At 50.5% G+C, this 14,865-nt stretch overlaps 2 protein-coding genes across 2 annotated transcripts; both read left to right on the forward strand.

Moving 5' to 3' along the window:
- Window positions 1-1,276: 1,276 nt before the first annotated feature.
- On the forward strand, window positions 1,277-2,206 carry LOC106809855 (presenilin-1-like). Its single transcript, XM_014813084.1, has one exon. The coding sequence runs from the start codon at window positions 1,328-1,330 to the stop codon at window positions 2,204-2,206; it is 879 nt and encodes a 292-aa protein (XP_014668570.1). The 5' UTR covers window positions 1,277-1,327.
- An 8,198-nt stretch (window positions 2,207-10,404) lies between these two features.
- Window positions 10,405-12,619, forward strand: LOC106809856 (ensconsin-like; the record flags this gene model as incomplete). The annotated part of the gene is made up of 2 exons (XM_014813085.1): window positions 10,405-10,464; window positions 12,524-12,619. Coding segments are annotated over 2 exons (156 nt in total), but the record flags the coding sequence as incomplete, so codon positions are not given.
- Between the last annotated feature and the right edge of the window lie 2,246 nt (window positions 12,620-14,865).

Below are 14,865 nucleotides of genomic sequence, written 5' to 3' on the forward strand. Positions count from 1 at the left end.
CAACAATGTTTTTGTCCACAACCAACCCAACCCGCCCACCCCTCCACGTGCGGAATTACATAGTTCCCGCTTACTCAGCAGGCCGCCAAAAATGGCCGTTTGAAGTTCGCAAATCGAATGTTCGTTCACCAGAAATACCACAAGTAGACCATTGCAACGATAGTTAGAGGTTAAATTTTAGTAGCGGTTATAACTTGAGGCATATTCACTTCGGATAAGAGGCCTTGATATTGAGAGGCCAAATCTTGAGATTTGTCAGCCAAACTAGGGAATCCGCAGTTTGGGCAGCACAATCGCTGCACAATCTCGAGATTGTGCAGATTCCAAGTTTGGGTACGGCAGCCACACCCAATCGGCCACCGCCACCGTCCTCCCCGACGTTGCGCCGCGCCGGCAACGCGGGAGCCGCCATCTCGCGCGGCGCGGCAGCGACGGTGGCGTCCTCTTGCTGGGTGTCGCCGGTCCACGACATGGCGCCGTAGTCGACGGTGTCGTGATACACGTTCTGGTTCATGGCTTCTGCGGCGATGACGTCAGGGTGTCGCGTGGGGTCAGGGGGCGTTCGCTCTGATCCCTGGTCGTCAGGTATCAGACGGGTGGCTCCCTCTTCTGCTTGGAATCCGTCGTTAGAAAGGTTGGAGCTATCAGTCATAGCAGTCCTGGAGAGAAGCGAGGAAGACAAAATTTGAATTCAGGAGCTACAGATATACATGTTCGTTTTCACGTGTTCGTTTCACGATATTCATCGTCGTTCACAGATATACTGTTTGCGCTCTACCCCTTTAACTCCTGTCCAACTTCTCCATGATATTGTATGTGTTGAGCGTGGTGGCGTTTTAATAATTACGCTGATCAAATTATTAAAAGATATTTCCTCTTTCAGTCTTTGTGCTTTGTTAGTAACTACTCCATTACTTGGGGGTACGTTCCACTACTACGGACTGTTAGTCCTCAATTTTCCCTGGGCCTCAACTAGTCCGATCAGACCAGTGAAAAAAATACATAGCCCCGGAAATGCCCAAAAGAGCCCCGGAAATGCCCAAAAGAGCCCCCGTAAATTTGCATAGAGTTCAATGCAAAACAAATTTTTGAGTGCTATTTTCATGCACGCGAGCTTGAAAAGTAGCCCCCAAAAAATAAAAATTTTTTACGTGGACCAGACTCTACGACTGCTTCACGTCGTACTACTTCTCGCTACGTAGTGAGAAGCGACAAGGTAGATTGTGTGTGGCTGTCGTACCCAAACTTGGAATCTGCACAATGCGAGGCGGAGGAGGAGGAGGTGGAGGAGGAGGAAGAGCTGAAGTACGGCGCCGCTCACGTGATCATGCTCTTCAAGCCCGTCACCATCTGCATGCTCGTCGTCATAGCGACGATCAGCAGCGTGACGTACTACACGGAGAAGACCGGCTACCTGATCTACACGCCGTTCCACGAGGAGACGGACGACCCCGGCTCGAAGGCGTGGCAGTCGATCGCCAACGCGCTCATCTTCATGGGCTTCATCGTCGTCATGACGATGGTGCTCATCGCGCTGTACAAGTACCGCTGCTACCGCGTCATCCACGGCTGGCTGATCCTCTCCTCGCTGCTCCTGCTCTTCCTCTTCTCCTACATCTACCTCGGCGAGGTCCTCGTCGCCTACAACGTCCCGATGGACTACTTCACCGTCGGCTTTGTCATGTGGAACTTCGGCGTCGTCGGCATGGTCTGCATCCACTGGAAGGGTCCGCTGAAGCTGCAGCAGGCCTACCTGATCGTCGTCAGCGCGCTCATGGCGCTCATCTTCATCAAGTTCCTGCCCGACTGGACGACGTGGGTTCTCCTCGGCGTCATCTCCGTCTGGGACCTCGTCGCCGTGCTCTGCCCGAAGGGTCCGCTGCGCGTGCTCGTCGAGACGGCGCAGGAGCGCAACGAGCCGCTCTTCCCCGCTCTCATCTACTCGTCGGCGATGATGTGGGGCGTGACGATGGCGGACGACGTGCCGCGCTGCGACGGCGGCGACGCCGGCGGGTTCTCCGAGCGGTGGGAGGGCGAGGCGGAGGCGCGGCGCGGCGAGAGGGAGCGTCGGCGGCAGGAGCGGCTGAGCAGCAGCGGCAGCTCAGGGCAGCAGGCGCGCAACGCGGTACGGGTGCTTAACGCGACGCAGGTAGAGGCTGATTCTGCTGCTGCTTATACGTGCTCTTCTGTGTTTGTGCACGTGTAGTCGTGCGTGCGTGTGTGTGTGGTTGTGCATGCGTGTGTGTGTGCATGTGGTCGTGCGTGTGCGTGTGTGTGTGTGTGTGGTTTTGCGTGCGTGCGTGCGTGTTTGTTCGTGTGTCTGCGAGCGTGCATGTGACTGTGTTTGCGTGTACATGTGCGTTTGTGCATGTATGTGTCTGTGCATGTGTGTGCGGGCATGCATGCGTCTGTGCATGCGTGCATGTGTCTGAACATGTGTGTTTATACTGGTGTGTCTGAGTTTGTATGCACGCGTGTGTTTTTGCGTGTGTACATGTGTGTTTGCATTTGTGCATGGGTGTGCGTGTGTGTGTGTTTATGCTACGTGTGTGAGTGTACGTGCATGCGTTGATGCGTATTTCTACCGTTTTTGTCGATACATAGGGCTTCTTGAGGAGCGTGTGTGGCGCCCCCTAGATGTAGGTTTGCTCGACGTGCGCCCCGCGGCGCCCCCTAGATGTAGGCCTGCTCGACGCTCACCAGGCGCCCCGCGGCGCCCCCTAGATGTAGGCCTGCTCGACGCTCACCAGGCGCCCCGCGGCGCCCCCTAGATGTAGGCCTGCTCGACGCTCACCAGGCGCCCCGCGGCGCCCCCTAGATGTAGGCCTGCTCGACGCTCACCAGGCGCCCCGCGGCGCCCCCTAGATGTAGGCCTGCTCGACGGCGAGGCGGTCGGCGAACGGCTGCACGATGAGCGACGTCGTGAAGTAGAACGTCAGTCCGAACGTGATGGAGATGGGCAGTGCGGGCAGCGCCTTGCGGTAGATCGCGAGCAGCAGCAGCGTGAGGCAGAGCCCGATGAGGATCGCGACGAAGCACGCAATCGTCGTGTTCCAGTCGCCGTACGACGACGCCTTGCCGACGAGCACGCTGTAGAAGATGAAGTCGCCGAGGCCCAGCTTCACGCCGCGTTCCTCGTCGTCTGCCGACGCCGACGAGGCGTCCGCCGGCGCCCTCCGCGAACGCTCGGGCTGCGAAGAGAGAGAGACGCGGGCGAGAAGGTTAGGACAAACGTCATCGTATATATCTATTGCTATTGTGAATGCGTATACATTGCATTCGACCTCGTCGTTCGCGCTCTCGTCGGGCTAGCGTGGAGAACTGTAGTGCCACCTATGTGTACACTGTTGATTGACTGGCATGGAGAACTGTAGAGTGTAGTGGCACATATATTTACATTGTTATCTAATTAGAGTAGTGTGTTAGTGGGGGCAACATAAGAGGGGGCAAAAGATTTCACTGGAACCTATTCAGATTTATGATAGAAGAAGGTTAAAGCCAGATAACTACATGTAAGAACTACATGTAGCACTACACACAGGCATACATCTGAATTAGGAGTACTTGTAGTAAACTAGCATGAGTTCGTACATGTGCTCCTGATATGACTGCACAGACAGCAAAATGGCGAGAGCACCAGTAAGACACGAAACACAAGCAGAACTCTTACAAACAAACAAAATCAAGCTGTAACGATGAAAGTGGCGCAACAACATTAATACAAATGACTTATTTAACATCTACTCTCTATCTATCTATAGTTAGGTGCATATAAAAGTATTCCTCATAGACTACCATGTCCTACTAGTACTTTACCATCGTCTATCGATATATCATCGTAAAGATTGATTATCGATATATATCATGATACATCGCTGTAACGAGGTGGTTAGACTAAACATAGTTAACACACAGATAAACAGCAGTCCGGGGGTGCATCAAGCGGGCCTACATCTAGGGGGCGCCACAATCTACATATAGGGAGGCGCCACTCGATGCATGCATCGAGCAGGACTACGTGTAGGGGGCGCCACAATCTACGTGTAGGGGGCGCCACTGCTCAATACCCACGTCGGCTGGTCATACATGTAAGATGGCATACATCAGTCGATGCACGAGCTTACATGTAGGGGTCGCCGCTTGTCGCGCTGTGATTCGCATGCCGTGGCGGTGGGGAGTGTGGGCGACTTTTCCGCCGGCGATGTGGCGTTACATACTCCCCGGTGAACGTGAATAGCGCTGCCAGCTCAGAGTAGGAATGACGGCATCAGAATGACGGCGTGTTCCCCGGTTAAAATCAATGTGTACCGATCATGACTGCATGTCGTGCCGGGTGCGATGTCTGTCGTACGATGTATATGATCAGATTTGTATTATGTATATATATATATATGTATATATATATATATATATAGAGTATATATAGATATATATGTATATATATAGATATATATATATATATGTATATATATAGATATATATATATATATATGTATATATATAAAGATATATGTATATATATATAGATATATATGCGACAATGATGGCAATGGTTAGCCGTGTCTACTACCTGTATATTAAGTTAGTGTCGAGGTGTAAAAGTGGTTTGAATGTATTCGTTTGTAGTTAACGACATCACGTAGCGTGAAACGGAGACGCGACGGCGAATATTGATCCAGAGTCGCGCGCGTGACGACGGCACGCCACGTCACAATCACCGACTGCACGCTGCTGCCACCTGGGGGCGCGATATAGCTAGAGCAAATTTGTATGTGGACGAATTTTTGAATAGACAAATGAATCACTCTTTTTGCACAATTCAAGTTTTGGAACGTGCTTGCAACCGGCACGTTTCACTATGTGGGTCGCATCAAGCGTGGGGTGTGCACAGGCTGTGAGCTTTGTCAAAAAATGTTTATTTAAGATCTAGTGCAAAGATGGGTACTGATGATAGCTCTCTCTGTGTATGATTTATAAGCATGTATGCTGTCCTCCTTCAGTGACCCTTTAAGAATTGACTATTTCTGTGAGTCACGGCGACATGGTGACATATATGTGACGAAGTGTTTAACTGACATTTTGCCTAAGAGGTTGCAGATAAACATTGGCGCTATCTACAGCGAGTGTGAGTTGTAGTGTGCAGATGTAAGTCATGTCTTGTGTAAGTGAAAAGAGTGATCTATGAAGCGCACATTTCTATCGAGTTGTATAATAATTTCATAAGTCATGCATCGGACAATATTCATTCGTCTCCAGCTTTACTCATCTATATTCTTACGTTCGTTCTTTTCGTCGTACAAAAATGTGTAATTTTCTTGAATAAGATAATATATACATGTCGGATGGAAACTGTCAATATTAACGATTATCTCTCGTTTGTTTCGTCTTGATTTGTGCACCATAAACCTCGCAATAAGAACGCTGTGACACGTCACAGCAGAAGTATTATAATATAATAGGTAGTAAACAATAGGGAGTAAATAAACTCCGAGTCGCAGTTGTGATAGGAAAACAAGCACAGTGTATATAAGTAAGTATTAATAATAAACAGGACACAATACTGACCAATAGTAACAACGCGCTATATATACAAACAAGAGTACACTGTAGATATATGTATATATAATATATATATATATATATATATATATATTATATTATTATTATAGTATCATGAGTGAATAAATTCAAGTAGTTTGATTTTATTCACTCCTCGATAGTTTACTTATCATTATATCCACTCTTGACACGAAAGTGAGCGGTCATCTGCGGAGTCTTGGTGGGGCTTGACGCACACGATTGTGTCCATCAGTAGTTCTGTGACCGTGTTGAAGTCTTCAGGTCCAAAGCTCTCCGGTGTCAAGAAGTCCCTTCGATCCCTTGTGGGGTACAAAAAGTGTCGGATGAAGTGTTGGTGGACGAGTGGTCGGATGAAGTGTTGGGCGAGGTCGGATGAAGTGTTGGTGGGCGAGGGCTTTGGATGAATGTGAATGGTGAGGCTATTGGATGAAAGTGTTGATGGGTAGGGGGATGAAGTGATGACGTGGACGAGGGTTGGATGAAGCAGTCGTTTGAGTGCGACGGGTTTGGATGAAGTGTTTGAGCTGGGCGAGGGTCGGATGAAGTGTTGAGGGGCGACGCTGCGGTCTGGATGAGAGTGTTGGAGTGGGTGGGGTCGGGATGACAGTGTTGAGTGGGTGAGGAATTGGTGAAGTGTGGTGGGTGAGGTTGGATGAGTGTTGAGTGACGAGGGTTGGATGAACAGTGGTTGAGTGACGAGGAGTGGATGGAAGTGTTGAGGTACGAGGTCGGTATGAGGCAGTGTTGAGTGGGTGAGGGCTTTGGATGAAGGTTGATGTGGAGGCGGTGAGGGTCGGTGAGCACCAGTGTTGGAGGGACGAGGTTGATGAAAGTGCTTGAGTGGACGAGGGTTGGATGAAGTGCTTGAGTGGACGAGGGTTGATGAAGTGCTTTGGTGGACGAGGGGCGGATAAGTGTTGATGTGGTGAGGGTGGATGAAGTGTTGAGTGGGTGAGTTGAGATTGAGTGCTTGAGTGGACGAGGGTTGGATGAAGTGTTGAGTGGACGAGGGTTGGATGAAGTGTTGAGTGGACGAGGGTTGGATGAAGACTAGTGGACAATGGCTGCATGTGGTGTGAGTGGACATCGGTCAAATGAAGCCTGAGCACGGTGATGAGGATGATCGATGGTCGGACGACGATCTAAGTGGACGTTGGTCAGGCATTATTCGATAAGTAAAGAAGAGCCACTGGGTCGTCCTCGGCCGCTACAACAGTTTGCCGAGGTACTCATGACCTTGCTGGTTTCTCACGTACAGACCCGGGTTCGACGGCCCGTTCACCCACCGTCCGGCATACAGGAGCTTCGTAGCGGACGCTCCCGTAGTCTGTTCCCGACTCGCGTCCAAATCCCGACGGCCCACCAGATGGAGCTTCCAACCGCACGAGGCCGTCACGAGAAACCTGCCGCCGGTGGCGCCCCCGTCGGCGTCGCAGCACCGCGGCGGCTCCGCCTCGCGCAGTTCGTATCCGGCCGACCGCAACGCCCCCTGGAGGGAGGCGACGGCGGTGTGGTTCGCCGCGAGGTACGCGAGCGTCGCGTTGCCGGCGGCGCCGCGTGACGTCACGGCGTCGCGCGCGCTTGCGTCGAGCAGCTGGCAGACGACTCCGGCGCCGACGCAGGCGTCGACGGTCGCCGCGACGGCGCGCGACAGCTCGCTCGTGCAGCAGTCCTCCTCCGACGCCGCTCCCGCGTCGCACGGCACCGTCACAGCGACCCCGCCCGGCAGACGTGCGCAGCCGGCGCCCCATGTGGCGGCGAGGCTTCGCAGCGCGGCCACGTCGGCCCGCGACTCGTCGTCGACGAAGAACATGGCGTCGGGGCAGACGACGGTGCGGCCGCCCGCCGCGCGCACGCGCAGGAAGAAGTCGCGGAAGACCGTCGCCGCGGGCAACCGCTCGTCGAATCCGACGTCGCGCAATCGGTCGGCGGCGACGACGAACGGACCGGTGGCGCCATCGCAGCGCAGGCACTCGCGCGCCGACCGGTGGTAGCCGTGGACGTAGACTAGCCCCCGCCGCGCGGTGGCGCCACCGTCGTCGTCACCGTCGTCGCAGGGAGCGTGCAGCGCCACCTGTTCGCAGCCGTTCGTCCAGTGTCCGTCGGGCGTGCGCGCGGCGCCGGCGGCGACGTCAGAGTGTCCGAGCTCAGCGACGAGACGCTCGAGCCGCGAGTCGTTGCTGAACGCCGCCAGGTGGCGCCCGACAAGCGCGTACGGCGTCGCGACGCGCGCGGCGAGCGCGTTCCAGACGGCGCCGGTGGTCGCGCTCGTCGCGTCGTCGAGCACGACGAGGTTGCGCAGCCGCAGTCGGCGGAGGAAGCTCGCGGTGGCGCCCCCTCGTGCCGCGGCGACGACCGGCACGCCGGGCAGCACGTGCTCGATCTCCCGCAGGATCGCGAACTGACCGCCGTCCGAATCCTCGCCGCCGCGGAGGTCGAGAAGCACGCTGACGAGCCGCTGCAAGGGGGCGCTGCTGTTGCAGGCGACGCGCTCGAAGCCGGTGTGGAAGAACGGGTATCCGTGATGCTCGCGTGATACACCTCCGGGACACACCCTCCCCGCGCGCGGCCGGCGGCTGGGCGACGACAGGGCCTTCGCGGGCGGGCGGGGTCTTTGGGAGCGCGGGGGCGGTGGGTGGTGTTCAGGTAGACCAGTATCGTCTGCAGCGCGTTGTAGGACGGCGCCATCGCGCGCGCCGTCTCCGCGCGCTCGACCGTCCGCAGCGCCGCCGCGATACCCTCGCTCGCTGCCGCCAGGTGGCGCCACAGCATCGCACGCGCGTTGCGACGGGCGGCGTCGCGTAGAGTGTAGTATCCGCAGTCTGTTGCTGCTGCTGCTGCCGTCGTCACGGCCGACGACGACGACGACGACGACGACGACGACGACGACTCCGCCGCGCTCGCCGGGTGACGGAGGTGTGCAGTGGTGGCGCCACGGTCGCCGCGCGTCGCCCGCGCTGCCGGACATTCGCCGGTCTGCATCGACGACAAGAGAACAGTCACGGAGAGCAGGAGTAGTGTGTAGACCGCACACAGCTGTAGTCGGTACCAGCGGTGACTGCAGCGGGGGTGCCAGCGACTGGCGGAACACTGGCCACAAGATGGCAGCATCCTCGTTGGTTCTCTCGTCATGACTGCAAGCAAGAGCGAGACGAGACGATTATTTACCAATCGTTAAATCTCTGTAAAATAGTCAAACAAATATTAATCTAAATAATTATATTAACGAGATTAACATGTTAAACACGTTTAATTACGAAATAAATCCAAAATGTTCGCTGCAGCGACAGTTTCGATAGCTTTACTGATCGCAAGCGTGAGCCATCACCAGATGGCAGGAGATGGTATTAAATCTAGATTATTTTAACTTGCTTAACTTAATTACTATCTCTCTATTGGATCTAATTAGTAACAGTTCATTCATTATTTAGATCTAGCCATGTAAGGAAAACAAAAATGAAGGTTGAACACAGCGGGGTAGACGTTGATGAAGGTTACAGTGGGCAGGGACAGCATTGGAGAATTATACCCTATTTTGCCGCCACAGCGTAAATTACAGAGCGAGCAGACAATTTTATTTTACAGGTAGAGTAGAATGTCAGTTATACATCGTATTCCACGTAAGAAAGACGTCAATTCCCACGAGTATCATGTCTGCAGCGCAAATTCGCGATCTGCTTCTAATAGATGGCGCGATATCAAAGCTGCCAGCGCCACTGCGAGTGGAACACTATATCGGGTTTAACCGTAGATATCTACGGTCTTCTTATATTGTACACAATATTTTATTATATGTATATATAATATTATTGATATTTATTCGGTGTATATATTATTCGGTCGTTAACTTATCACAAGTATGAGATCTTACTGTGGTGTATATATATCAGTAGGTATATTATATTATTGATACTATATATGATGATATTTTGTTTTAACGCTGAATTTTCTGGCGAACGCATTCTCAACGCAGTCCTGACAAGTGTAGAGGGCCGCGGAGAAGAAAGGCGAACATGCGAGGTAGTTGGATGTAAGCTAGTCACAGAATCGTTATACGTAAGGTGTAGATATCAGGGAGGATAATAGCAACAGTACTGTATGAGAAAAACAGCGAGAGAGAGGAGAAAGGGTATCGACGAGAGAGGAGGAGAGAGAGAGGAAAAGAGAGAGAAGAGAGGAAGAGAGAGGATGAGAGAGATGAGCCTAATGAGATGAGGATAAGAGAGCAAGAATGATGAAATGGAGAGAAGATGAGAGATGAGAGAAGATGAGAGAGGAAGTACGAAGGAGAAGTGAGAGATGAGATGGGGGGGGGCGAGGAGAGAGAGAGGTGGGAGGAAGCGAGAGAGAGAGAGGAGGAGCGAGAGAGAAATGAGAGAGAGAGAGCTAAGAGATAGAGAGAGACGAGAGGATGAGAGATGAGCGATGAGAGAGAAGGTAGATTAGTAGAGTAGACGACAAAGAGAGAAGAGGAGGCAAGAGATAGAGAGAGAGAGAGAGAAGGAGAGGAAAGTAGATGATAAAGAGACGTAGAAGAGAGAGATGATAAGGGAGATGACGAGAGAGAGAGAGAGAGGGGGGAGAGGTGAGAGAGATGAAGGAGATGAGTAGAGAGAGAGAGAGCCGAGTAGAAGACATAGTATTGAGAGAGATGGAGGCAACAAGAGAGATGAGAGTAGAGCGAGAGAGAGAGAGAGAAAGAAAGAGAAACTAAGGGAGAGAGAGAGAGTATTAGAGGAGGAAAGAGAGAGAGAGAGTAGAGAGATTGAATGAGAAAGATAAGAGAGAACAAGGAGAGATGATGAGAGAGAGAGAGAGAGAAGAGAGAGTGAGCAAAGAAAGAGAGAGAGAGCGATGAGAGAGAGAGAGATGAGAGAGAGAGAAAAAAGAGTAGAGAGGAGATGACGAGAGAGATGAGATGATGAGAGAAACGAGTAGAGTAGATGAGAGAGTAGAGAGAAGAGTATGCAGAGGTGCGTGTGGTTGTCGTGTGGTGTGTGTGTGTTGTGTGGTGTGATGTGTGTGTTTTGAAATGAAATGAGATAGATTAGAGAGTAGCTGAGAGAGATGATGAGCAGAGAGAGAGAGAGAGAGAGATGATAAGGGAGATGAGAGAAAGAGAGAGAGAGCAATGATTCATTTCCTGTCGATAATTTCGGTTTAAAAAGGTTTGGAGAGAACTTCGTTGAAGGTGTATCGTCACTCTTCTCACACACCTCCTCCTTGCCGCGTTTTCTTTAGCCCGCTTTCTTCCGCTTGCTTCCCACCCTTCTCCTCCCTTTGTTTCTTCTGTGTTTTCTTCTGTGTCTTGTCTCTGCTGCTCCTTCTCTTTATCCGCCTTCGCTCTTGCGCCTTTTCCTTCTTGCAGCTTCTCTGCGCTTGCTCTCTGTCCCCCCCCCGTCCCCTCTCCTATCTTCTGCCTCGACGCTCTTTTCTGCTTTTCCGTCTTTTGTCGGTCCCAGCTCATTACCTTCATGTTTCACTATCGTCTCCGTCGTTCGTTCATCTTCATTTCGCGTCCTCTGCTGATCTACACCATGCAAGACAACTTATTATCCGTGTAAATAATCGTCGAGCTAAATCTTTCGCGACTACCGATTTCTAGGGCCAGCGATCCAGCCGCGAGTGCCTGTCTACTTCTACATACACGGTACAAGGTTGTACGGACGGGAGCATGGTGGACTTACTTCTAGTAAGGCTTCACAAACCGACTGACCTGTGCTCGGTGAATGCGTCTCACGAGTTACTGACGCGTCCACAAGTTACTGTACGCGTCACGGGTCACTCGCTCGTCGCGATCAATTACTCACGTCAGGCCCATGACATGTCCTACTCCCAGTGTGGCGTGCGCCGTGCGTGCGTGTCGTGCGGCGTGTGTGTGTGGTGGTTGTGTGTTGTGTGTGTGTGTGTGTGTGTGTGTGTGGTGCGTGTGTGTGTGTGTGTGTGGTGTGTAGTGTGTGTGTGTGTGTGGTGTGCTGTGTGTGTGTGTGTGTTGTGTGTGCTGTGTGTGGTGTGGTGTCGTGTGGTACTTTCCTCTTATCTCTCACGACTTATCTTCCCTCTTCTCCTCTCGTCTCTGTGTTATTTGCATTTTTTCTCGCACACCTCGCGCTCCTTCAACTGTCCTCTCCCTCTTGCCTTCCGACTACTACTCTCTCTCCGCCCCACGCCTCCGCCTCTCTGCTCTCTCTCTCTCTCTTCTCTCTCGGTGCCTATCCTCCTCTCTCTCTCTTCCTGCTCTCTCCCCTCCTTCTCTCTCTTCTCTCCCTCTCCCTGTTCGTTTTTTCTCTCTCTCTCTCTCCCTTTTGTTTTTGTTTCGGCTGCTACATGATCTCCTTCCTCTCTCTCTCGCTCTCTCTGTCTCGTCCGCTCTCTATCTCTGCTCTTTCTCTCTCCCCTCTCCTCTCTCCTCTCTTTCTTCCCTTCTCCTTTCCGTCTATCTTCCCTCACTCTGGACTTGCCTGGTGATTCTGTCGCCATTCTCTTTGGCCGTCGCTTCATCTGAGCAGGCAATTATTTGCGCCGAATCGATACGCGGCTCTTTTTGTGCATTTAGCAGAGTTTGCTTGCATGAGCCGCCCGGTCAGACAGCGTGTGTGAGCAGCATTGGAAATCTCCCGCCGTGAAAGGGAGAACGAGGAGAAGAAGTGGAGAGAGAAAGCGAGAGCCAAGAAAGAGGGACAAAGAAAGAAAGAAAGCGGGAGAAAGAGAAAAAAAGAAGGTAGAGAAATAAAGAAGGGGAGTGAAAGAAAGAAGGAGAGAGAAAGAACGATAAAGACATTGGGAAAGAGAAAGTGGGAGGGAATTGATTGGGAGACGAAGGTGAGTAGAGAGATATTGGGAATGGCAGAACGACATGGTGGTGCGCGAGGGCGTGTAAGAGAGAAAAAGCGCCCGCCAGAAAGAGAGAGCGCGCACAAGAAAGAGAGCAGAAAGAGAGAGAGAGAGAGAGAGAGGAGAAGAGAGAGAGATGAGAGAGAGAGAGAGAGACGAGAGAGAGGGCCATATAAGAGACGAAAAAATGTCAAAAGATAGAGAGGCGAAAATACAGAGAGAGAGAGAGAGAGAGAGAGGGAGAGAGAGAGAGAGAGAGAAGAAGATCGGACCCGGCAAAGGCTCGTGGATAAGCTGAGGCTTATATTGAGAGCTAAGTCTCTTCTTGCATTATTTTTGTCTTTATCTTTCATCGCAGGAATCGGGGAATATGTCATTATTGATAGAGATGAAGGACGGAAAGAAAAGAGATGAGATGGGGGAGAGAAAAAAAAGAAAGCGGATATATAATAATAATTATGTATATATATTTATATAGTATTATGAGAGAGAGAGAGAGAGAGCCTAGAGAGAGAGAGAGAGAGAGGAGAAAGCAGAGAGAGAAAGGTATCTAGCGATGATGAAGAGATAGAGATAGATGAAAGAGAGAGACGAGAGAGAGAGCGCCGATAAACAAGATCAATATATAGAAACTAAAAAAGAGAGCGAACGCGAGAGAGGGAGAGAGAGAGGTAAGAAGAGAGATGAGAGAGTAGAGAGGGGGTGGAGAGAGAGAGAGAGAGAGCGAGAGAGAGAGAGAGAGAGTAGAGAACTGATGAGAGAGAAGAGAGAGAAGAGACGAAACGAGAAGAAAGAGGAATGAGAGCGAGAGAGAGAGTAGAGAGACGAGAGAGAGAGAGAAGAGAGAAGGAAGAGAGAGAGAGAGAGAGAGTAGGGAGATAGCGTTGGATTCAGTGACGGTACCTGTGATGCATCGTGATTGAGTCTGATATCCATCAAAGAGGCGAAGTAAGCTGGCAGCCTTCCTATTTCCTTCCCCGTGCGCGCTCAGTATCTTCATGTATTAACTCTCAATGCTTTCTGTCGCATCACCCTCTCTCTCATCTTTTCTCTCTCTCTCTCCTCTTCTCCTCATCTCTCTTCGATCTCTGCTTCTTGATCTCGTCGCCTCTTTTCCGTCTTCTTCTCTCGCTCTTCTCGCTCTCTCTCTCCCCTTCTTCTCTTCTTCTCTCGCTCTCTTTCTTTGCCTTCTCTCTCATCTCCTCTCTTCTCTCTCTCTCCTCTCTCTCTCGTCTTCTCTCTTCTCTCTTTATTTTCTCTTTTATTATGATATATTTTATAATGTCTATCCTCCTCCTCTCTTTTCTCTTTACGTTCTCTTCTTCTCTCTCTTCTCTTTTTTCTTTCTCTCTATTCTTCTAATCTCGCTCCTTCTTTCTGTTCTTCGGATTTCTCTCTATGACTCGGCATCTCTTTTACTCGTTTTTCTGCGCTCTCTCTTCCGAGATTGTCCGGCGAAGATGTACTCTCTCTATCTGATTCTTTTCTCGACATTTCTTCATCTTCTTTCTCTCTTTTCTCCGCGCCGTACAGTACATTCTCTTTGTCCAACTTTGCGAACCATTTGTGCGGTGTCAATTCCTAGTTTGCTAGGTCTTAAAATGTAAATATTATCACGGGTCAACTCGAGTTAATGAATTGGTAGCTGTTGCACTGAGAGACAGTCATCAACATTGCTTGTTTTTTTTTTTTGTTTCTTTTGTCCATGTTTTAGTTTTCTTTTTTTTTTTTTCTGGTATTTTAGTTTCGTACAAGAATAAAATGTTCCCGTTCAATATTCACATTAAAAAGCAGCTAAAACCACCGTCGCACGTAAAAGTTGCTAGTTTCTCTCCTATCTACCATCTATCTCTGAATAAGGTATAACATTATTACACTTAGTAATCTCGTATATTTTTCGTATCAATAAATAGAATCAATATCTAGTTAGAGTAGTGAAAAAACTTTACAAGGTCATATCGCGTGTGTACACCGTCCCTCTCCCCATCCCCCGACTGTCTGGCGAGAAACACCTCTTGTAACATTTCTTTAACCATAACTCACTTGCATTTCTTTAAGTTACGCACTTCGCCTGCTGCGTACTGCATACACACTAGACGTCGTGCGCTGCCTTTCTGCTGCTTTGTTTTATCTGCCGGTAATCTGTCACATGATCTTATCGCGGTATATATTCAAGTATTATGTTATATATATCGCTGAACAGAGAATACGCGCTCGCTTTATACCAACGGAAGAAGACGCACTAGCCGCTCTACGTGTAAGGGAATAGATCAGAGGTAACTTGCATTTGTGGCATAAAGTAGGTATCACATTTCCTCATATATATCCCCTCTCTTCTCAATATATAACTAATATAATTATATTTATATATCATATTATTATATATCTGTATACTAATTATATTAATTTATCTATTATGCCTCCGTTGGTCGGGACTATGTGGCACGCTCT

The sequence above is a fragment of the Priapulus caudatus genome, unplaced genomic scaffold, assembly GCF_000485595.1.
Source record: "Priapulus caudatus unplaced genomic scaffold, Priapulus_caudatus-5.0.1 Scaffold391, whole genome shotgun sequence".
NCBI classification, from domain to species: Eukaryota; Metazoa; Priapulida; class Priapulimorpha; order Priapulimorphida; family Priapulidae; genus Priapulus; species Priapulus caudatus.

Bases quoted from the DNA above. Each gene is read 5' to 3' on its own strand.
- LOC106809855 (XM_014813084.1), top strand. From the start codon at position 1,328: ATGCTCTTCAAGCCCGTCACCATCTGCATGCTCGTCGTCATAGCGACG.